Source organism: Myotis myotis, unplaced genomic scaffold, assembly GCF_014108235.1.
Source record: "Myotis myotis isolate mMyoMyo1 unplaced genomic scaffold, mMyoMyo1.p scaffold_m19_p_17, whole genome shotgun sequence".
NCBI classification, from domain to species: Eukaryota; Metazoa; Chordata; class Mammalia; order Chiroptera; family Vespertilionidae; genus Myotis; species Myotis myotis.
This window is the reverse complement of record NW_023416321.1, coordinates 15434140-15457828: the sequence shown is the minus strand read 5'-3', so window position 1 is coordinate 15457828 and position 23689 is coordinate 15434140. Positions and strand designations below refer to the sequence as shown.

The window sequence follows — 23689 nt, the reverse complement described above, 5'->3', positions numbered from 1 at the left end:
CATTGAATGAAGCCAGTAGTTTATAGGAAATGTAGACATTTTACCCTACATAATGGAGGATGTACTTTGCATAATGGAATGATTTATGTGTGTGTGTATGCCCCTGCTGATATTATCAGGGTATGTTTTTTAATAACAGCTATTAAAGTTTGTGTTTGTTGTGTTTTAGTAAAGGGGTATAAAGATGAAATCTTAAACCACTCAGATAACTACTGATGACATTTTTTAATGAAACTAATATATGTTGTGGTTAGGAAATTCAACCAATTCAGAAAAGTTGAAAATTAAACATGAAAATTTCCCCCCTTTCCCCCCCCCCCAGTTCTTCTCCCCAAGGATAGCTATTCTTGTGTGTTTGTTTTTTGTGGGTTTTTTTTGTTAAACCTCACCCAAGGTTATTTTTTCCACTGCTTTTTAGAGGGAGGGAGGGAGGCAGAGAGAGAGAGAGACAGAGAGAGAGGAACATCTATATAAGAGAGACACATCGATTGGATGCCTCTTCATGCAGGGGATCCAACCTGCAATGCAGGTACTGCCCTTGACAGGGAATCAAACAGGAGACCCTTTGGTTCTCAGGCCTACACCCTATCCTCTGAGCCACACTGGCCAGGGCAAGGATAGCTATTATTAATTTCTGGTGAGGAAAACAATGACTCTTAACCTTTGGGGGAGAGAGGTCACTGAACCTACTGGACTTTGTTGGAGACTCTGGATTCTAGCCCTAGAAATACATAGCACAAGCTTTTATTCATAAACTAGAGGCCGGGTACACGAGATTTGTGCACTGGGGGAGGTGTGTGTGTCCCTCAGCCCGACCTGTGCAATGCAGTCCAGGACCCCTCGGGGGATGTCCAACTGCCAGCTTAGGCCCACTGCCGTGGATGCAGGAGAGATTCCCACCATCACCGCTGCGTTTGCCAGCCATGAGCCCGGCTACTGGCTGAGCGGCACTCCCCCTGGGGAGTGCACTGACCACCAGGGGGCAGCTCCTGCATTGAACATCTGCCCCCTGGTGGTCAGTGCACATCATAGCAACCGGTCATTCTGCCATTTGGTCGCTTTGCATATTAGGCTTTTATTATATAGGATTGTCATGGTTCCCCAGATACCTGAGGCTCAGTTAAAGACTTCAGATATTAACCATTGGACTATCTTATTTATATCCAAGTGAGAGGTAAGACAGGATAGGGCAAATGGTAGGCTCAATGGTGATAGAATTGAGTTTCCCATTGCCATCCTATAGACCCAGCCCAGTGTGGAAATTGCTGTATATATCTGTAGTGTGTGTGTGTGTGTGTGTGTGTGTGTGTGTGTGTGTTGATTGCTGTGTCTATCTCTATCTTTACCCAGGACAGATATTCCCCACCTTCCACCTCACAAAAACTCTGCTTTAGCTGAGCTAGCCCAGGCAATTGACTGCCTCCCTAATAACATGGGGTCTAATATTTGTTTAGTTATTTAAAGCTTACAAAGCACTTCCACATGCATTACCTCTTTTCTTTCTCACCACAGTTATGTGTAGCAGATAGGAAAGATCATTTTTTTATGGCTAGGAAACTAAGGCCAAAATAGTATGACAATCTCAGATCATGGAGATACTCAGAAGTATACCAAGTGGGTTCAGGGCCAGGTTTGTTTGTGGGGTTTTTTTTTTTGGTGGGGGGGGTGTTGTTTTTATTGATTTCTGGGAGGAAGGGAGAGGGAGAGGGAGATAGAAACATCAATGATTAGAGAGAATCATTGATCCACTGCCTCCTACACGCTCCACACTGAGGATCTAGCCTGCAACCTGGGCATGTGGCCTGACAGGGGGTCAAACCATGACCTCCTGGTTCATAGGTCAATGCTCAACCCCTGAGCTGCATCAGCTGGGCAGGGGCCAGGTTTTTGAACTCCACATCCCATAACTTTGTTCCATCCATTCAAACCCTCCCCTTCTCCCCTGACTCCTTAGCAGCTAGCTTTTGATTCCCTCACTGCCCCCTCCTGCACTCACATAGAACATCTACCCCTCAGCTTATCTGTTCCACCTACAAAACCTCTCTCCAGCCCAGCCACTGGCCTTTCTCCACATTCTGCCAGTCCCTCTTGACTTAACGATGGCAGTTTCTTCTACTTGAGCCAATGCTTTGCCCTGAACAACGCCTTCCAGCCTCATCCCCTTCATCTCACACATCTTAAGCTCCACACTGGATTTATCACCTTCTTCCAAACATGTCCACACTCTGTAACTTTGTGCCATTGCAGATCTTCCCTCCATCTGGAATCCCTTCTCTTTCCTCATTTCCTACCTGAAAAACATTACTCATTCTTCAAAGTCCAATTCCCATATCACTTCCTCTGGCCTTTCTGAGATTCTTCCTGGCAAAGTTAATCTCTTCTGCTGGACTCCCTTAGCAGGTTGTTTGCCCATCTAGTATAGCATGCTCTACCTCAGACTATGATGTATCCCTTTATTAGCCAACTTCCTGATAAATAAATATAATGATTAACATCTATTAAGTAACTACTATGTTCCAGGAACTGAGCTAAGGCTTTTGCATAGATTATCTCAGTGGATCCTCACCAGAACCCAGGGAGGTAGGGTACTATTTTAATTCTCATTTTCAACTGAGGACACTGTAGCTGAGAAAGTGAAAGACTGATCTAAAGTCCCACAGCTAGGAACTACAGGTAAACTCAGAATGAGAATCAGGTCTGGCTGACTGCAAAGCCTACTCTCTGCCCACGTGGTTGAAAGCATCTAGCATCTAGCCCAGAACCTGCCTAAGCCTGATTTAATTAACTAATAATAAACATGTGTTGAATAATCTTATCGGCGATAGCTAACACTTATGGAGTGTTGACTGTGTACCAGCCAATATTCTAAGTATGTATTATATATCCCTCTATTAACTCAATCCTTATAATAACCCTATGAGAAGGATACAGATGAAGAAAATGAGGTTTACCCAAGGTTAAATGACTTCTTCAAGAACACAGAGCTGGTAAATGGCAGAGCCAAGATTCAAATCCAAGTGGGTCTACTTCAAGAGCCTGAATAACTCTTCTTCCTTGACTATATCTCCAAGCCTAACTTTCCTCTTAGATCCCCAAAGAGGAGCCTAAAGCTGGGGAAAAGGCGAGGCCCCCACTCTCCATCTATCAAGTGAATAAAGGCAGAATGCAGAAGGCCAGTGAGTTTACGGTGGTTTATAAACATGTCCCCAAATTCTTTGACATTTCTCCCATCTAAAGGTAAAGTCTAATTCCAAAACTCAGTGACTCTCCCTAATAAATAGAATATAGTGGAAATGATGCTGCATGACTTTTGAGGTTAGGTCATAAAAGGCAATACAGCTTCTACATGACTCTATCTCCTGGGACAGTCACCCTTGGAACTCAGCCACCATGGTGTGAGGAAGCCCAAGCTACATGGAGGGGCCACATGAAGATGTTTTGGCAATAGTCCAGCTAAGGCCCAACTGACCGCAAACATCAATTATGAGTGAGCCAGTCTCCAGAAGTTTCCAGCCCCCAGCTTTCAAGCCATACCAATAGAGACCAAGTGAAACAGAAAAGAGCTATTTTTGCTGAGCCTTACCCAGATCACAAATTCATGAGCAAAATAAATGTCATTGCTTTAAGCCACTAACATTTGGGGTGGTTTGTTACACAGCAATAGGCGACCAGAAAAGGTTTCCATTTACCACCTCAGCGAGACTCAGAGGAACTATAGGCTAGATCAGGAACTGAAACTTAGCAGACTTTGTAAAATTTTAGCAATGTTCTATTTACTTCTTCTTCCCTGGGGGAATTAGTAGTAAAACTCTAAATCAAGAAGAAGGAATAGCAAGGAAGAGAAAATTTGAGAAGGACATTAGAGATGGTAATGGGTAAGCACGTCACTGCAGTGACCAAAAGGGGCAACTTGTACGGTGATGGGACCCCCCATTGGGCTCAACAACAGAAAGGTTCATTCACACAGGGCTGCCCAACTCCCCTCTCACTAAAGTCACAGAGAAGAGCAGATCTCTGCAACACAGACTCCTTGAACCTCTACTTTCCTTGTGCAAAAATGCTTCCCAGGCATCATCATGCAAGCATCTCCCTTTCCTCTTGTCTGAAGAACAGTCCTCTCAATGTTTTCAAGGCTAAGCTCTTTTCCCATGCTGCTTAAAACATCATTCATACTATGTCATTCTGTTCCTTCAGTGGCTTTCATGAGATTTAGGATAAAGGAGTTCTCCTTTATCTTATCCCCTTTAAGGCCCTCTTATCCCACCAACTCCCCTCCTGCCCACTAAATTCCAACCGTCCGTTTCCCACCACAGGGCCTTTGCATATGCCAATCTTTTTCCTGCAGCAGCTTTGGCATGGTTAGTTTCTTCTCACCCTCTTGCCTCATCTGCTCAGAGAAGCCTTGTCTAACTACCCCACCTGCAGTTGCTCTCAGCCCCTAATCTCTATCTCTATATGCTATTTCTTTGGAACTCTTATCATAATTCTCATTTTATTTATCTTTTTACAGTTTCTTATCTGTCTCCCTCATTATAACTATGGGTTTCAAAAAAAAATTAATCTTGCCTGTTTGGTTCTCCCTTGTCTCCCCAGTGCCTGGGGAATAGGTGCTCAGTAAATACTGAATGAATGGGAGTGCTCTTGGTCCCATCCCTCCCCTCTCTGAGTTTTTTCAATTCTCCTCTCCCTGCTGGCCTTCTCCTCTTATTCTCTCCCTTCTGGTTCTGAAGATATTCTTTTTTTCCTACCTTGACCCTCAAGTTGCCCCCCGTTCCCTATCATAGCCTCCATGTCCTCACTCCTAATTGCTCCACCAAAGAGGCTTCTGCCCTCTCCTCTCCATAGCACAGTGCTCTTGAAAGCTATTGGGGATCTCCTACTCCTCAAAGCTGATGTCTTCTTCTAAGTCATTTTACTTAATTTTGCTATAGCATCTGGTACTATTGATCATCTTCACTCCTAAACATTCTTTTCTCCCTTGGCCATCACAGTCGTCAATGGAAGCAAACTGCATTAACGAGAAAGCTGATGGGAGCTAAAATGAATCCAGGCTCTGACACAGAATAAGCTGTGCGATCCTGAACAAGTTCTTTAACCTCTCTGAGCCTCGGCACACTCATCTTCAAATAGCGACTATCATTTTTCCCTTGGTGTGTTTGCGTTAAGTGTTTTTGATTGAAAAATACTTTCAACTTAACTGTGCAGCATGGCAGATAAGAACCAGGTCCTGGCAGGGTCCCCTGCTCAGCCACCCACACAGCAGTATAACCTTGGGCCAATTGCTTAACCACTCCCAGCTTCAGTTTTCTTCTCTGTGAAATAGAGACTATGAGACAATCTACCTCAGAGGTTGTCATAAAGATTAAATGAGATAACCTGCAAAGCATTCAATATAGCATCTGGCATACTGCATCCCTCAAAATATGTTAGCTTTTATTATCTTGTGCAGAAAAACAAGGCGGGGGGCGGGGAGGGGAGCTATTGGAAGGAAACAGATCTCTCCCAAATTTGAAGAAAGAGTTAAACAACCACACGTAGGGAAGAACACCTCCAGCAACCTCACCAGAGGGAGTGCTTATGGAACGCCCCCTAAAGCTTCCTTGTCATGACTTGACTTGAGGCTGCTAATGAAAATGGTCAGTCTCTAAGGTTGTCAGCTCAAAATTCTAAATTGCTGGCCTAGGCATGGACCAGATATCCATCTTTGACAAATATGGACAAGGATGGGGATCTTAGTCACCTAACAAAGACAACACCCTTAAGGGAAGGGACAGGCACTTTAGTGAGCAGAGGAACATCCAACACGGATCAGAATGACCTGAGATCATTTTATGAAAGTGCCCTGCACCCTCCCTGAGCATCCCACAGTCTACTTTGCTGCTCCTCCAACTCCCATCATTCCCTAACAGTGGGCACTCCGGCCTATAATTCGAAATTCCATCCTCTCCTCTGCCTAACTCCCTCTCTTGGCATTCATCTATTCCTAGAACTTCAGGAGCATCTATGTTTCTTAAATCCTCACCCAAGGATATTTTTCCATTGGTTTTTAGAGAGAGTGGAAGGGAGGGGAGAAACAAAGAGAGAGAAACATCAGTGTGACAGAGACACATTGACTAATTGCCTCCTGCACATGCCCCGATGGGGCTGGGGATCCAGCCTGCAATCGAGGTACGTGCCCTTGACTAAAATTGAATCCAGGACCCTTTGGTCTGCAGACCAACGCTCTAACCACTGAGCAACTGGTCAGGGCAAGGAGCATCTTTATTATAACTTTTATGCTGACTCTTATTAGGTACTAGAGGCCCAGTGCACTAAATTTGTGCATGGGAGGTGGGGGGCAGGGTCCCTCAGCCTGGATTGTGAGAGGGTGCAGGCCAGGCTGAGGGATCACAATGTTGCACAATCAGGGCCAGGGAGGGACATGGGAGGTTGGCCAGCTGGGGAGGGACTGCGGAGGGCTCCAGGGTGTGTCCAGCCTGTTTCGCTCCCTCCGGATCAGCCAGACCCCAGCAGCAAGCTAACCTACTGGTCAGAGTGTCTGCCCCCTGGTGGTCAGTGCACATCATAGAGAGCAGTTGAGTGGCCTTAGCATGTCATTAGTATATTATGCTTTGATTTGTTGAACGGAAAACCAGACACTTAGCATATTAGGCTTTTATTATATACTAGAGGACCAGTGCACGACATTTGTGCACTGGGGGCGGCAGGGGGGGCTGTCCCTCAGCCCGGCCTGCACCCTCTTGCACTCCAGGAACCCTCAGGTGATGTCCTCAGTGCTGCTGTGGAGGTGGGAGAGGCTCCTGCCACCACCGCTATGCTCACCAGCCGTGAGCCTGGTTTCTGGCTAATCAGTGCACCCCCTGTGTTGAACATCTGCCTCCTAATGGTGAGTGCATGTCATAGCGACCAGTCATTCTGCTGTTCAGTCAATTTGCATATTAGGGTTTTATTATACAGAACTAGAGGCCTGGTGCACAAAATTCATGCACCAGGGGCGGGGGGGGGGGGGCGAGTTCCTCAGCCTGGCCTGGGCTCTCTCACAGTCAGACATCCTTAGCGCTGCTGCAGAGGCAGGAGAGGCTCCCACCATTGCCGCTGCACTTGCCAGCTGTGAGCCTGGCTTCTGGCTGAGCAACGCTCCCCCTGTGGGAGCATCTGCCCCCTGGTGGTCAGTGCATGTCATAGCAACCGATCATTTGCATATTAGCCTTTTATTATATAGGATGACAGGTAAATTACTTTCGCTCCTAGGTCCACAGCATCTTCCTCTGTAAAATGACTGTTTCCTCATCTATTTAAAAAAAAAAAGACCCCTTAATTTAGTTCTTGCATTCTATAATTCTATTAACTGTTCCTCAGTCGTTCCTCCAGTTTCCCACTTCTTTGCCTTTATTCATACTGTTTTCTTTGCCTGAAGAACCTTCCCTGTCCTATATCACTGCCTTCATTTAATTAACATGTATTGAGTATCCACTGTTTCAATAGATATCTCTTGGGTCCAGCCTGTTTCAAGTACTCCCCTCCTCAACTGGAATGGGTCCCTCCAGCCATGTCTATAGGACATGATCCTGCCTTCTCAGCCATAGATTATTCAATCCACTGATGTTAACTGGCTTAATCAGATTCTCTCTGCCAGGAACTTGGAATTTGAAACTGAGAGGCATAGAGCCTGCGTTCCATTAATGTCAGCATTTTAGAGAGGGCCATCCATCAACTCCCTCTCAGAAGTCCCTGGAGATCCCCTGATCCCTACTCTTTCCAGCCTGACTGCTCAGCAATTCCTTGGAGTCCATAGGATATCTTGGCAGCTTTCCAATATAAGTTCCTTTTTCCCATTTTGGCCAATGTCCTTTTCTTATACTTTCATCCAAATGACGATAGCTAATACAATCAGTATTTGAGATACTGTTAGGCTCTGCTGACACAAAAATCAAGTAAAATATTACATCTGCCCTGCAGCAAAATCTATTTGAAATCCTACCCAGATTTAGAATCACAACTTACAAGCCCCCTTCCTCCTTTAAGTTTTCCCATATTCCCCAAGCAGGATTAATCCCTCTCCAGTGTATTACCATTGCATTTTGCTTTAAGTCACCTGTTGGAGCTATTTTGAACATCTGTCTATCCCACTAATTGCAAACCCATTAAATTCAAGACCTAGATTTGTTGACTTTAAAGTCTCTTGGCTCCTAGCACAGTATTTACAAACAGATCATTTGGAAAGAGCATCTGTTGTTTTGTCTGTCCATCATCCTCTCCCCTTTCTTTTCTTTTTTTTTTTTTAAATATATTTTATTGATTTTTTACAGAGAGGAAGGGAGAGAGATAGTTAGAAACATCGATGAGAGAGAAACATCGATCAGCTGCCTCCTGCACATCTCCTACTAGGGATATGCCTGCAACCCAGGTACATGCCCTTGACCGGAATCGAACCTGGGACCTTTCAGTCCGCAGGCCGACGCTCTATCCACTGAGCCAAACCGGTTTCGGCGTCTCCCCTTTCTATTGATAACAGCAACCCAATGTTCCTCTGGAAAATCAGCCTTTCTTCATGCTCAATTCCATGCTTCAGGTGGGTTCTAGAAGTAGTGCATGACCTTCATTTGGTTAGAGTCATGGTGATTTGAATGTGTGACCTAACAGGGCCAATGGGCATCATATCTGAGATTCTGGCAGGAAAGATTTGGGAAGAAAACATCTTAGCTGGGTGTGTTCAGCTGTTAAGGCATAAGCCTGCAGCTATTGATGGTCATCTTTGCCAACACATAAAAAAAGTATAATTATTAATGAAACAAACACAGTGGAAAAGAGAAGATAGGAAGAGAGAAAATTTCAAATGATTTTACATTAGAACTTGCATCCAGACTCCCCTGGATGATAATAATGCCCCCCAAACACACCTCAGGCAAGTCAGGCAAGTTTAAACCAACAGTCTTCTCTTTTTTCCTCCCTCCCTCCATGCATGGTTCCCTCCTGTCCTCGGTAACTCATTCTATATAACTGCCTTGGAGAATACAGTCCAACACAGATCCTTTTAGAAAAGCAGGTTTATTGGTCGGGCTGCTCACCAGGACACAGCAACATGAGAGACTCCCCAGAGCCAGCAGGAAACTGCGTCTGCCCACAACTCAGGCCCCTTCGGCCCTCAGCACCTAGGAACCTTGTCCCAATCCCCATCCTCCCTCAGCTGACCCGTCTCCAGCATTCCCAAGAGAGAAGGGATCCAAGAAAAGGGGAGGGGGAAGCAAAGCTTTGTATTGTAAAAAAGGTTTGTCCCCAGGTTCCCTCCCTCCCTCCACCCCTTAAAGCAATTAGCTGCGATTCTAAAAAGCAGAGCAGGGAAGATAAGGCAGGGAGGAGGAATACTTCAGCCTCTTCTTTGTTAATCCTCACCTGAGGATATTTTCCCATTGATTTTTAGAGAGAGTGGAAGAGAGACGGAAAGACAGAGAGAAATATAAATGTGAGAGAATCACATTGATTTGTTGCCTCCTGCACAAGCCCCGACCAGGGACCTGGCTGGGGAGGAACCTGCAACCAAGGTACGTGCCCTTGACTCAAATCGAACCCGGGACCCTTCAGTCCGCAGGCCAATGCTCTATCCACTGAGCCAAACTGGCCAGGGCTTCCGGCCTCTTCTTAGGGGAACTTGTGAGCCATGCCACAAGTGACTTGCAGGGGAGGGAATTGTCCTTGCTTCTGACAACCCCCTTTACTGGGACTTCAGTATCCTGAGGAGAACCTGGCAGCAACGACCCTCTCACCCCCAAAGATTCAGGAGAGGAACCCAAACGGGCAAGGAGGTCTTGGCGAGTCCTGCTGCTCTTACACTAGTTCTAGGGAAGGATCTTGAGAAGAATCTGCCGGGAGTCAGGCAAGGCTGGGTTGCTCCTTACACAGTCATGATACTCTCCTCACTTCCCCCTCCGGCTCTGTTTGGTGGCCTGGCCATTAGCACTCTGATCTCTTTCTAGTCTGCCCTCCCTCCCCACCCGCCTCACCCCATAACTCCCAGCTCTCCACTGCCTGGTGCTGTCCCCTTCTGGGACCCTAATTTTCTGGGCTTTGAAAAATGGACTGCTCCTGGGGAACCACCCAGATCCCAGTTGAGGAATGAGGTGAGGCTTACTTCTCTATTTGGATCATTGCTTTCTAATCATCCTTCCTTATCCTGAAATGGTCCTGCCGTCTTCTGAGAACCCCAGTAAGATAGGATTCTTGTCCCGTGTCTCTCATGCTGCAAATGAGGCAAATGCTCCTCTCTTCAGCCATTTCCAACTTCTACTATTTCCTATTCTCCTTCCCAAAGCCATAGCCACGAGTTCCTGTGTGCAGATGCATCAACATGTAAGTGTGCCCACCTCCACCCCTGCTCCCCCAGGGTTCTGCTGGGCTCCAGCCTTTCATGTTGGGACCCTTTGCAGACTGTGCGAGACCTTCATCCAGGTTCCTGGCTCACTCTGCCCTCAATCCTGCACAGCCCACGTTCTCCCAAAAGCTGCTTTCAAGTCCTTCCAGTATGGGCCCTCCCACGTGGGCAAAGGTCTCCTTGGGGATTCACTCTTTGCTACTATGTTAATTTCGGCTTTGAAGCCTCCAGGGATCAGGATAAGAAAGAAGAGCTCAGTGAGCAGGAATGACAGCAGCTGGGTGTGTGAGAAGGCGGTAGGAGGAAGGCAGACTGCCCCATTGGGGGCCGACTATGCAAAGGGTAGGATCCCCAACTTGCACAGCCAGCACATGGGTCACTGCCCTTTCCATTCCCACCCAGACGATGCCCCAATGGGGGCTGTTCTCTGTGGAGGCTGCCTCCCGCTCCCATCTCAGTGACAGCTGTAAGACTTGGAAGGTGCTTTCTGGAGGGGAAGGTGTTCTCAATTTAGAAATACGTCAGCCCGGCTTGGGGCCGAGAAAGAATGCGAAAGAGAAAGTTCCAAGAGGGAAAGAAATCAGGGTGGGGGCAGGAAGGGGGGGGCGGGGGGCAGGGCCTCCAGGCGGAGCCCCAAGCGTCCCACTCAGTCGCTGTCGCTCTTGTCCACCAGCACGGCGTCCGACTCCTCGGTGATCTCCAGCAGCGTGTGCACGTCGGGGCTGCTCCCGCGCAGCAGGTCGAGGGCCTCGCCCCTCTCCGCGCCGCCCTCCTCGTCGTCGTTGCCCACCTCCACCATCTCGGTGGCCTTCAGCACCTCCACCTCGCCCTCGCGGATCTTCTTGACATGGAAGGTGAAGGGCGGCACCTTGTAGACGGCCGTCTTGGAGCGCGCGTAGACCACGTGGTCGGGGGTGAAGGACTTGCGCAGCTTGTCGCGGGAGGTCTTGAGCTTCTCCCGGCGCTCGGTGGGGACCAGGCGCGTGCCCAGCTTGTTCATGCGCTTCTCCAGCGTGTGCCGCGTCTTCTCCAGGTTCTCCTTGGTCTTGATGCGGGTCTTCTCCAGGTTCTCCCGGGTCCGCACCTTGGTCTTCTCCATCTTCTCCTTGGAGAAGGCCTTCTTGAAGTCGTCCACGCGCCGCATGCCGCTGCGCTTGATGCGCTCCGCGCGCGACTCCTCGATGACCTCCTCCACCTCCACCGCCTCGTCCGAGGACAGCTCGATCGCCGCGTCCTCCTCGGGCTGCTCGCCCAGCTCGTCGCCCTCCTTCTCCGGCATTGTCTCTGACTCTTTCAGCGACTTACTGATGCTCAGTTTGGCCGGGAGTTTCACTTCATCCTATCGGGAGAGCAGAGGGGAAGAGATGAGTGGGGCTGAGCGGGGACTTGGGGAGGGAGGCGCTGGGTGAACCCGAGGCAGGGTGGCGGGGATCCTGGAGCGTGCGTGGTACCCCTGCCATCGACCTGGACTTGTGTGGTTTGGCATTGTATCCCCAGAGCCTGGCCTCGTTTGCACCCCAGAAATGTGTCGAATGGATGATAGGGCAAGGAGGGAAAAGAGCTTCGGGTCGGAGATTGGCGTGTCGTGTCATTGCTTTTCGGTTAAAAATCTCTGCGCCACCCCCCCCCCCCCAACTCTGTCCTAGTACCTATGTTCACCCTTCTTACACAATAAACCATGCCTTGCCATGTGAGCACAACTGAACTTTGGAAATGGGCAGAGCGCCCTCTGGTGCACTAAGTCACACATTGCCCGAGCCAGGCCTAAAAGCAAAGGGGTTTGAGAACTGTTTCTTCAGGTTGAGGGTTCAGGGAGGGGAGATGAACACACAGCCAATATCAGGCTGCCCCCACGTAAGGTAGCTTGAAGGCAAGGTCAAGGGAGTGCGTTTTCCAGATTTCAAATAATTTCAGAACAAGTCTTAGGGGAGAATGCCCATGTCCTAACCCCCACCCCCCACCCCCACCCCCTTGACCTCCTCATACTGTTTGGCTCCACCAGTGCATTTTTCCCCCATGTGGAAATTCAGGGAAGAAAGAAGAAACAGTTGGCTGGCAGCCAAGGGCATGTTTTTCCCCCAGCACGTATCTCTCTTCTGGTCTGACTTCCCTGCTTTGGAATGGAAGACAGGGATTACTTTTCCATTTTTGCTTTTCCCTCCAGATTGGAGCTCAAGTAGGATGGTGGCCCCACATTCCCTGAGACCCTGAAGTTCAGAGCCAGTTATTCCCTTTTCCTCTCGGAGGACCTAGCATCAGCACTGTCTTCCATTCTGGGAAGATTTTCCAAGATCCTGACTCTGGGCCAACGTTTCACAATCCCAGGATCACACCAGAAGGCGTGGGAGGCTGAGCATAGAGGGGGAAAGGAGGCATAACCCAGAACATAACCAGCATCTCCTCTTTGGTGCAGACTCTCTAGACTAGAGACTTTAGACAAAGGAATGAGAGACGGTATTTCTAGAGGGTTTTCTGAAGATCGTTTCCCAGAATTGTAAGAAAATCCCAACTGAGAAAAATGAGGCAACATGAGCTGAGCCCTCTCAGAAACACACAAACACATACATTGGCCACTTGGTATCTCTGCACCACCTGCTACAGACATTCCTTCCCCCGCTCTCAACCTCTTTCCTTTTCCCTCTCATCCGAATCCCCCCAGTTTCCTGGTTTCCACTGAAAACTAGGAACACCCCTCCCGACTTCCTTCCCTCCCTGTCAATAGCATTAGCAGGGACAACTAGGGAATGCTGGCTCCACCCCTTCTCCCAAACTGGGCACCAGCTCTTCTGGGCATCAAGCTACCTCAAGCTCTCATTATTTGACTACACCTCCCAGCAGGCAAGATGACCTGGGCACCGGGAATGCTGGGACTTGTAGTCTCTACTTGCCATAGCTGGCTTAGTACTGTTATGGGCATCCTACTTTATTTTGTTCATCCCTCTGCCTTTTCCCACTTACAGAGGCATTGAAGGGGGTGTTTTCCATGTTCTGCGTATAGGAGGGTCCCAACCTCTCAGCATTCCCTTAGTTCCAGTTGTAGTCCTTGGGTCTCCTTTAACCATTAGTTCTCCCTGTCTACTACTGAGTCCTCTCTTTCACAGCATTTTAGGCCTCTCTAGGATCTAACTCTCCACTGCCTCTTCATCTATCTCCACCCAGAATTTACCTGCAGTCTTGTATCCAAAAAAAATTTCATTTCTGATCTCTCCTTTACAGCCTCCCAGAATAAAAACCCACATGCGTGACACCAAAGGGTGGAGGTTAACCCCTCCTTTCACTAAGCTCAGACAATGTGGATGGGCTCAGAAGGATTAAGAGTGATGGGCGGGGAATAGTCAGGAAACAGTCCCAGCTGCTGGAAAACAAATCCACATTGTCTCCCTGCCCCACTCCCAGCATTCCTGATTCCCCCCGCCCCACCCCACCCCCTAAAGGCTGAGCTGGCTGGTTTTCCTGGCCTCTGGCTTCCTAGATAAAGGTCTTTGCCAACTGAGCTTGGAAGTGAACAGGGCTAGGGAGAGAGTCGCAGGCTTCTTGTAGCCAATCCCATCTTCCTAATACCTGATGAAAGGGCTCAAATACAACACCAGGGAGCAATCCCAGTGAAGGGAGGTTTATTTCTGGATTTGGGGGCATCTCTCCCAGTACCTGGGAATATAAGCACATTCATTGTAGGTTTCCCCCAGAATGACGGCTTCCACTAGAGGAGCTGCCCTTCTTGGTAGAAGGCAGGAGCTACTAGGGGAAGAAACAACTTGACCCAAATTCCTGAACAACCAGTAGGTTGGTTCTGGAGAGGGTATACCACCATGACTTTAGCTTTTCCCCTCCATTAATGGATTTTCTCTTTTCTTCCCCTTTCCAAGCCAGGTTTCCTCTATGACTCATAGCCTTGGAGTGCTATCTTGGGCCCACCCAATCTGCCTGTTGCTACAACAACCATAAACACAATCCAAAAGCTCCTCCCCCCCACCCTGGGGACACAGGCCAGGCAACCTTGTCCCACCCCTACTTCCCTGGCACAGCTCCTGAACTAAAGGAGGGGCCTTAGGGGGTGGCAAGGAGGGAAGGCTCCACTTGTTCTGTTTTCACGTTTTTTTATTAAACAAAACCACCACTCCCAACAGGCTTGGTTTCCAGAGTTACCTTTAATGACCAGGTCTGAACAAAAGCATGCACAGCTTCCTCCGCCCCCCACCAAACACACACAGCTCCCCAACCCAGGAAGGCACCAGTCCAGGATGAATTTAGAGGAGCCCCAGAGAAGCTTCCAGCCCCTCCCACACCACTCCCCAACCCTGCTGTATAAACTTAAGATCCTCTGGCTTAGGAAGAAAGTTTAATTTAATTGAGCACCTAATATGTGTCTGGTCCTTGGCCAGGCACTTCACATTTGTCAGGGAGAAGGGGTAATGTCATAAGAGCTTTTCTTGCTTTAGAGTGAACCAGCTCTGTCCCCAACTACTGTCTGGGAAGGGCCAGAGAAGACTTTGGGAAGATAATTCGGAGACCTAGGATCTGTTCAGAGAGGGTGTTAGAAGAAGGCGCAGAGGTGAAGGAAAGGCCAGGTCTTTAAAATTCAGGCACTCTGCTTTAGACTGCCAAGACAGGGAGTGAGAGAAACCGAAATCAGAGGGTCCTTCCTTTCTGCCACAGTGTGATATTGTCAACAGGAGTGATATTGTCCCCAAGAAGATGGAAATTGATTCTTGGGGATTGAGGGGAGATTTTAGATATTGTAATTGTTTGAGGTGCTCCAAAGAGCCCCAGTACATAAACAGATACATAGTATAATTGTAAGATTAAAATGTCATGGGGGAGGGGACAATTAGGGGGGAAACGTCTAAAAGGACTCCTCAGGGGGATGATTATGAAAAAGAAGAAAAGTTGGGAAACACTGTGCTATAGGGAGACCAGAAGAGCCAAGCCAGAGCCAGTTAAAATGTACCCCCTTCCGGCCTCTCCGAGTTGGCAGCTTTTGAGTGCCCCGCCCAAGGCAGGATCTGGCAAACATAAGGGATTTCTTTGCAAAACATTTTTTTTTTTTTTTTTTTTTTTTAAATATATTTTTTATTGATTTCAGAGAGGAAGGGAGAGGGAGAGAGAGATAGAAACATTAATGATGAGAGAGAATCATTGATTGGCTGCCTCCTGCAAGCCCCCTACTGGGGATCGAGCCCACAATCCGGGCATGTGCCCTTGACCGGAATCGAACCTGGGACCTTTCCGTTCGCAGGCCGATGCTCTATCCACTGAGCCAAACCGGCCAGGGCTGCAAAACATTTTTTTTTTAAGCTGGAAAAAATAAGTGTAAATGTTTTCCCCAGCTACATGGGGGTGGGGTGGGGAGGGGTGGAGAAGGCACAGAACAGACCCCAGGCCTGGGCTCATGAGGGCTCTCTTTAAAGAGGCTTTGAGCCAAACTGGCCTGGCCCTGAGGAGGAGGCAGAAGGGGTATGGGAAGGGAGAATCTGAAGCCATGGCTCATTTTCATGCAATGTCATGCAGGGCAGCATTGGGTGCAGCTCAAGTATGGTGCTTGGAGTGTCACTATGAAGAAAGAAACCAAGAAGGAGAGGAGGGCCCCTTCCCTTCACCTCCCACCCCATTGCACACACCACATTCGCCTGAACTCTGCCTAATGCAAGAGCATTTCCTAATACCCATCACCCACCCAACATGGAGCAGTGGCTTGGATGAGGCCGACCATCCCACACTGACCACGGCTAAGTGGTGAGCTGATGGTGGACTATAGTGACACCCCATGCCCACAGCCCCATGAGGCCCAGGAGACCCTAAGCGCCCCCACCGGCTGTCGGCTCCTTTGGGGTGGGCAGAGGCTCAGGATCTGGGTAATAGGGCAGTGCCCTAGGCGTCTGGTCAAAGGGTGGGAGCTCAGGTACTGTATCAGGCTTCAGGTCAAAGGGCTCAGTCTCAGGCAGAAGGTCAAAAGGCACGATCTTGGGTGTGACCAGGTCAGAGGGTGCATTCAGCTTCTTCTTGGGCTAAGATGAGGAAAAGGGGTTTAAACAGAGTTTGGAACGGGTGTGGAGAGGGTTGAGAGAAAGGCCTTGGTGAGCATGCAGAGTCGGGAAGGGTGAGTAGGGTGGGGAAGGGAGTACACAATGGATTAGGATGGAAAGAAACCACATTTTAAATGCTTCATCAAGAGGGCCCTGGGGCTGATGGGGTGGAACAAACCCAGACCCATGAATTAATAAACACAATTTAAACGGAACCCCCTCCCTTCTTCCCTCTAGAATCTTCCCCAGCCCTGTCCTTGGCCTCCTACCTTCTGTCCCTACCAGGTTGGAGTGATGGAGGGAAAGAGGCTGCTGGGAGTAGGAGCTTTCTAAGAGGCCAGTTGTTGGATTCTAACTGGGGAGGCTCCAATGAGAAAAGAGAAGACGAACAACTTCACTGTCTTCAGAGACAGACACTGCTGATCCCAGTTCTCATTATTCCCCTGGGCAGGGCGGGCACAGGGTGCCGCCCCGGACAAGGAGAGGCAGAGGCATGGAAGAGGGACATCCTGACTATTTCCTTTTGGCCATGTCCTTACCCCCTGCCTCTCTTGTCACCCTTCCCGCCACCCATGCTTGGGCTACCAAGATGCACAGAGAAATTAGGATTAAAAAAAAAGCTATTTTTATGACAGGTGGGCCTACATTCTGGGGTACCCAGCGGCAGCTCCCAATTCTCCCTCCTGAAGGGTTGAGCCACCACTTTTTCTTTGGACAATCAGGAGAAGTCAGGGGAAAGGGACCGTTGGGGTCACTACAGTCTCCGGTGACAACAGAGCTGAGTGATGGCCTGCAGCCACAAAAACACAAGGCAGCAGGTGCCAACCTGCCCTGTGGGGTGCAGGGAGAAGACTGGAGTGGCAGGGAGACTGAGGAGACAGATGCAGGGGCCGTGCCAGGAGACACCCACACTGGCCAGAGAGCTCCAGGAAGCTTATACCTGCTCTTCTCCCCACTCCCGCTCCCACCATCACTGGGCCAGGTGATCACACCTTGCCTCTTCTTCAGCACTGTGAGGCTGAGCAGCTAAAGGCCACCAACCTTAGCCACTGTTAGCCACCACTGCACACACAAACACACAAAGCAGCCGCAGTGCCCGGACTGTTAAGCTAGCTCCCTCAGAGAACGAAGGAGCCAGAACTAACCCTCTGTTAGGGCTACCCTCCACTCCGGTTTCTGCTGCAGAGGCCAGGAATGGAAGGAGGAGGTGGGGAGCAGAAAGTGTAGCAGAAGGGGGGTACACCTGGGTTCTGGTTTCAGCTTTGACCCCTCGCCCCCAATCACTCGAGTGACAATAGGCAAGTGACTTCCCCTTTCTGGGCCTCAGCTTCCTCCGCTACAAAAGGAAGAAACTGCAGTTGATTATCTCTGAAGCATCTTCCAGCTCAAAAAATCTCTCATGACAAGACGATGAACAGTCACTATGGTATGATTTTTTAAAATAGAACAAGCCACCACTCATCTCTGAGGTTGCTTGCTTGCTTAGCAACAATAATCCTCCTTGCCCTACCAGTTGCCCACCCTGTGCCATCTCCCCCACTTCTTGACTCTGACCTTTACAATGGTCAGACTTTATTTAAAAAAAAAAAATTAGAGCAAGGAGCATGATTTTCTTTAGTCTTAGAAATACCCCTAAAAGTGCCCTCCCTGCTTTCGATCCAGTGACCAGGAAAAACAACCCAAACTCGGTTTTTTGGAGGAAAATGATGATAAGCAGTCTCTCCATGGCCACTAGGCTTAGAAGGACCAGAACCCCAAGTTGGGAATATTTTTTACAAAGTTTTGGGGTTCTGGCCCGGCCCATGTGGCTCAGTGGTTGAGCATTGACCCATGCACCAAGAGATCGCCAATTGGATTCCTGGTCATGGCACATGCCTGGGTTGCAGGCTTTATCCCCAGCGGGGGGGGGGGGGGGGGGGGGGCGTGCAGGAGGCAGCCAATCAATGTTGATGTTTCTCTCTCATCAGTGTTTCTAGATCTCGTTCCCTCTCCCTTCCTCTCTCTCTAAAATCAATAAAAACATTTAAAAATGTTTTGGGTTCTGGAACGAAGTAGCCTTGATTTGCCTTGGGCCCAGGAAGAAGCTATAGGTTGGGTTAGGATTTGGGCAGAAGTCACCAAGCCCTCATTCCAGCCTAGGTGTCCTCCCCTTTAATGCCCATGATCTGCTTGATCCTTTAAATGCTTCCTTGTCTTAACCTCAAGCACTTGGAGCAGGTCTGAGGGGTCCATGTGTAGGTCACTAACTGCCTCATCAAAACTGCTCCAAAAAAACATTTATTCCCTTTCTGGATTCTAAAAGAACTCTAATAATATCCAAATTATTGTCTCAGAGAATTGGCTCTTTAATGATCACAGCTCCTCCTGTTTGCATGGTGCCCACAATCTGCCTGATCCTCCCAGCAGTTCTCAATCCACTGACCCCAAACTACTAGTAGAATTCACTTCTTTCATTCACTAACTGTTGCCTAGCTAGGATGGGATGCCAAACTGCCACTTTTTGTTTCAGTGCAGACAGGGGAATGCCAGAGAGGGGCTGAATTGTATGTGTGTTGTGTACACAAATGCAAACTTAACCTGTGATGTCATCATCAAACTTAATAGTTCCCTGAATCTAGGGTAGGGCCAGGCAAGGGATTCCCTCCTTTATGCCCCAGGAAGGAGGTGTGAGAGGCCCGATGACCTGATCCCACAGCTGGGACCGTCCCACCCTTTCAGGCTTCCCTCCACCCTGCCCCCCTTGCCATATCTTCACCTCCCTACGTCGGCAGTGGGGAATACTGAATCTCCCCCTGTTCCCACGCTGGAGAACTCACACGATCCTGGGAGGCCTTTCTCCAAACCAAGCATCCTACCCCAACAGCCTGATTTTACCATAAATGTTGCCGCCCCCTATCTTCCCTATTAGGTCTGCCAAGGCGCAGAGCTATTTTTACCTCATTCTCTTCCCAGGCCTGCAGACCTCTGGGAGGAGTAGCCTCTGCCTTCCTCCAGCATGGGAGTACCCCACCCGCTCGCCCCCACCTAGAACATCTGTTCTACAGCTCAGGGAAGTTCTGCTTCCCTGAACCCCACCCTATTGCTGGAATCTTTTCTTATCTCTCAGCTCCTCGCAGAATGGGGACCACTTTAGTTCTTAGTTATTTCCCCTGACATTTAGGGGGCTCGAGGTGCTCAGCTTAAGCTATTCCTGCTACTCAACTCCCTGTTCCCCGCTGGCCCTGGGTTAGTACAGATGCAGTCAAAGCCACCCTGAGACACACAATATACAGCCACAGATCCCTGCCAACTGCTGAGAGGGGGTAACAGAGGGATGCTACTGGCCTCTGCAAGGACGTCTTTCTCCCTCCATACCCATCCTCTCAGAATCTCCATCTTTAACATAGGAAGGTTTATGCCAACCAAGAATTTCCCCAAGTTCTACAGCCCAGGCTATTTAAAGTGAGAAGGGTCACCTATTCAGCCCTCCATGGCAGCCCTCTACCTCTACCTAAAGCTGGCGGGCTCCCCTGTCTTGTTCCTAAAGCTGGCGGGCTCCCCTGTCTTGTTCTCTGTCCCTTGAAGCTCCTCAGTGCTATGTAGATCTCTCTAAAAATCACACACACACACACACACACACACACACCCATTCTGCTCCCTCCAAACAGTTAGATCAAATGGAAACAACTCTGAGCAAGCATTTTCTATCAGATAGTGCTGTTTGGGGAGAAGCAAAGCTTTTTAAAGGTCAAGTGCCTATTGGGAAGAGTCCCTGGGCAGAGGGGTAGGGGTGCCACTTCTGCCTCTGTCCTACCACCCCCTCCTCAGATAAGTGCCAGCTCACCCATCTCCCAGCTGCTCCAAACAGTGTCTGCAAACTGCTTGTCCCAATCTGCATCTTTCTTAGCTCCTTCCAGTGAGGCCAACCCTAGGACCCCATGGCATCCCAGATGGTCACTCAGAAGCCAGGTGACCAGGCCCCAGAGTCCTCAGTGAAAACAAAGCTCCCTGACAGGGGTCTCCTCACCTAGGGAGTGTGGGAAATCTAGTCTTCCTTTCCTTTCCACTCCCTTTGATAGAATTGCCCCTCCTCTCCCCCACCCCTCACCCCCCATGATCTCACCTCCTTGGGGTAGGAAAATCAACCAGGCCTGCGGGGAGCAGGGAGCGGAGAGGAGGTGAGGCTGGGCACATTCCCACCCAAGCAAAGATCACCAAGCCCTCAGCGGAGGCCCACCTTAATGGGATTTAGGAGGGGGGGGTAGAAGGGGCAGGTTTATTTGGGGTTAAGATACTAAAAAACTACATTTTCATCCTGACCGGAGGAATGGGGAGAGAGGTGCACTGGCAGCCGCCAGCGGCCTGGGCGGAGCCTGGGGCGCGCCAGCCTCCGGCAGCCAGCGCGCCCGCTCCCCCGCCGCCCCCGCAGGTATGCGAGGTGATTCACGGCGCCCAGGCCGCCGGACCCGCGGGGGCTGTCCGCTCCCGCCACGGGCCCCTCCCGCCCTCCCCCACCCGCCCCCGCTCCAGCCTGCCTGCGTCCAGCGGGCCCGGGGTGCGGGCGCGCCGCGCATAGGGTGTCCCCAGGGACCTGAAAGTGCAGGGAAGCCAGGGGCAGGTAGCACCGGGGGGACCGGGTAGGCCGCCAGAGCTGGGGCGGGGGCGCGGGGTCCGCGGGGCGGTGCAGGCTGTGGCGGCCTCGCCTGGCGCAGCCCCCGCCGGTGCGTGCCTGGGCCCTGAATCACCCGCTATATCGGGCGGGCAGCGCCTGAGGCCCCAGACTCGGGCCGCGCCGCCAGTGTCCGTTTACAGCGGGTCCCCAAAGCCGCCAGGCACCCACGGCTTCCCCCCAACTTCTCGGCGCAGAAAGGCTGCTGACCGAGCCCACTTAGGAGCTGTTTGCCGGGGGCCGTGTCCCCGAGGCCAGCCCCCTAACTCGGTTCCACTGTGTGTTTGACACGGGAGGGAGGGGGCTTGGTGAGGAGATGCGGGGTACAGAGTGCGCCCCTCTGCTGCTCCAGGAATCCGCTGCTCACCCCACCCCACTCCACCCGACCCCAGCTGCGCTCGTCCGCAGGAGGGTTGGTCCCGGGGCCCGGACAGGCTAGCGGACAGGCTGGCGGGGAAGAGCCGCGCTGCGCCGCGGGCAGGTCCTCCACCCCCAGCCCCGGCCTGAGACCTCGGGCCGGGCACGGAGTTGTGGGCAGGTCCGCCCGCCAGCTCACCTGGTAGATCATAACTTTAAAGTTGCGGCGTCGCAGCAGCTCGGCCTCGTTGACCTCCAGCTTCTTGATCTGGCCGGCCTGGCGCTCCAGGCTGCCGCGCACGGTCTTCACGTTGACGCTGACCTTGCGCACCTTCTCCAGCAGCTTGCTCACCGTGTTGCTGGTGGTGGCGTGCGCCTTGCCCAGCTTGCTCAGCTCGCCCTGGATGCTCTGCACGGCGCCCTCCATCTCCGCCTGCCGCTCCTCCAGCTGGGCTTGGGTCAGCTGGATCTGGTCGACGGCGCCGATGATTTTGTCCAGAAGGCTCAGTACCAGCACGCCGTTCACCTGGTCCGACTTGATCAGCTCCTCGGAGCCGGCCCCCGACGGCTCCTCCGCCGCCGGCGCCTGCATGAGGGAGGACGCCGGGTCCTCGGCGTCAGGGTACCCGGAAAGCGGCTGTTCGATGATATGGAGCTGGGTGTCCTCCATGGCTACCCGGAGCCGTGCGGGGCCGGCCGGGTGGAGCTGAAGCTGGAGTAGGAGACCGGGAGAGGAGGAAGAGCGGGAGGGGGGAGGAGAGCGAGAGCGATCGGAGAGCGGAGGAAACTCTAGCCACGTCCGTGCGCCCCGGGACTGTGGCCAGAACTGTGGGGCGGGGGACCTCTGAGCTCCCCCGCTCCCACGCCAAACCCGGGAGTCTCGTCGCCCATTGGCTGGCCCCGTCCCAGAAAAGGAGGGACCGGGGCAGAAGGGAAAACCGATGATGGGGGGGTGGGCAACCAAGGGGGACCCAGGAGCCGCGCGCCCCACCCTTCCCAGGATGGTTGGAATACTTGGAGCGGAGACTAGGGCCGCCTCTGGCAGCGGAGGCGGTAGGAGCGGGACTGGGGCAGAGGAATGTTAGCTGGAGAGGAAACCGTCCTAGATTGTTGCTCACTTTTCCCTCTCTTTCTGCTCACCTGCAAGCCTACCTCAGCCTTTTAAGTTCTAGAGCGGGAAGTCAAGTGGAACACGAGCTCCTGAAGTTCTATGCGAAAGGTTGTGTCGGTCTGTGCCCAGTTTTTGAAAGGGAAAGTTATCCACAGTCCTTGCGAAGAAGCCTCTAACTACCCCACCCCTCAAGTTACCAACCGCTGCTCTAAAAGCTTGAGGGGTTGTTTGGGAAAGGAAGGGAGAGGGAACTTAAGTTAGGGTCGCAGTGGTGGTGAGGGGCTGCAAAGCTTCTCCAGGTTCCTCTTAGGATTATCCTAACAGAATAGGATTAAAGCAGGCAATAAAGTAAAAAGTAAAGCCCTTACCCACTTCTAAACTTTCCCTAAACTTCAGCTTTCCCTGTGTTCATCCCTGCCCCAGAGACCTAGCTGACACTAATCTCAGAGCAGGATCTAGGAATGCCCCCTTCTTTCTAGATCCTAGACGCCAGTGCTTAGCAATCAGAGATCTTCAGTTCCCACCTCCTCATTTGACAGAACAAACACGTGGGAAAGGCAAGTGACCTGCCCGAGGTTACCTGCAGGTTGGCATTGGCTTGGCACTTAAACCAGGTCCCTGGCCTCCTCTCACACTTTCTACCTTTCATTAGTACAGGGTGGGCACACGAGGCCATCCGCATGTGCTGGTTTTGAGCCTGTGGGCCTGAAGATTAACTACCGACATATTTTCAACCATAGTGAGTACCAAGGAGCAGCACCAAGGAGGACCCTGAGCTCAGAAGTCCAAGGAAAGAGAGGCTGCCCAGGCAACCCCCAATTTGCTCTCTAGCACAGCCCTGGGGCTGTGAGTTTGCTGGAGCAGCACCAGCCCCCTTTCCCCCAGAAAAGCTGCAACCCTTTTCCCTAGTTAGGAAACCAAGCTTGGGTTTCCCCAGCTGGATAGATGATGGTCTTGGCAAAAGACCTATGCTAGTCTGGCATGCGTTATCATTAGGAAGAGTGAAAAACTGTTTGGTGGAACCCAGGGCTCCATCAACCCAGTTGGAGAGTCCTCCAACCCAGAAAGGAGCTAGAGAGCTCACTGTCCGGGACAGTCTGGGATAGTCCCAATGAATAGTTCCCCCAATGCTTCAGTAGATGTTTTCTTAGAAACAAATGGCTTTCTTGTTTGTGATTCAA

The 23689-nt window shown here is 50.8% G+C and overlaps 2 protein-coding genes across 7 annotated transcripts in view; both read right to left on the bottom strand.

Moving 5' to 3' along the window:
* Positions 1–23689, bottom strand: part of STAT3 (signal transducer and activator of transcription 3) — a 77721-nt gene that overhangs the window by 51352 nt on the left and 2680 nt on the right. The gene's annotated exons all lie outside the window — the stretch shown is intronic.
* CAVIN1 (caveolae associated protein 1) lies at positions 10172–23142 on the bottom strand. The gene is made up of 2 exons (XM_036339772.1): positions 21597–23142; positions 10172–11708 (listed from the first exon to the last, which is right to left on the bottom strand). The coding sequence occupies exons 1-2, from the start codon at positions 22065–22067 to the stop codon at positions 11016–11018; spliced, it is 1164 nt and encodes a 387-aa protein (XP_036195665.1). The 5' UTR covers positions 22068–23142; the 3' UTR covers positions 10172–11015.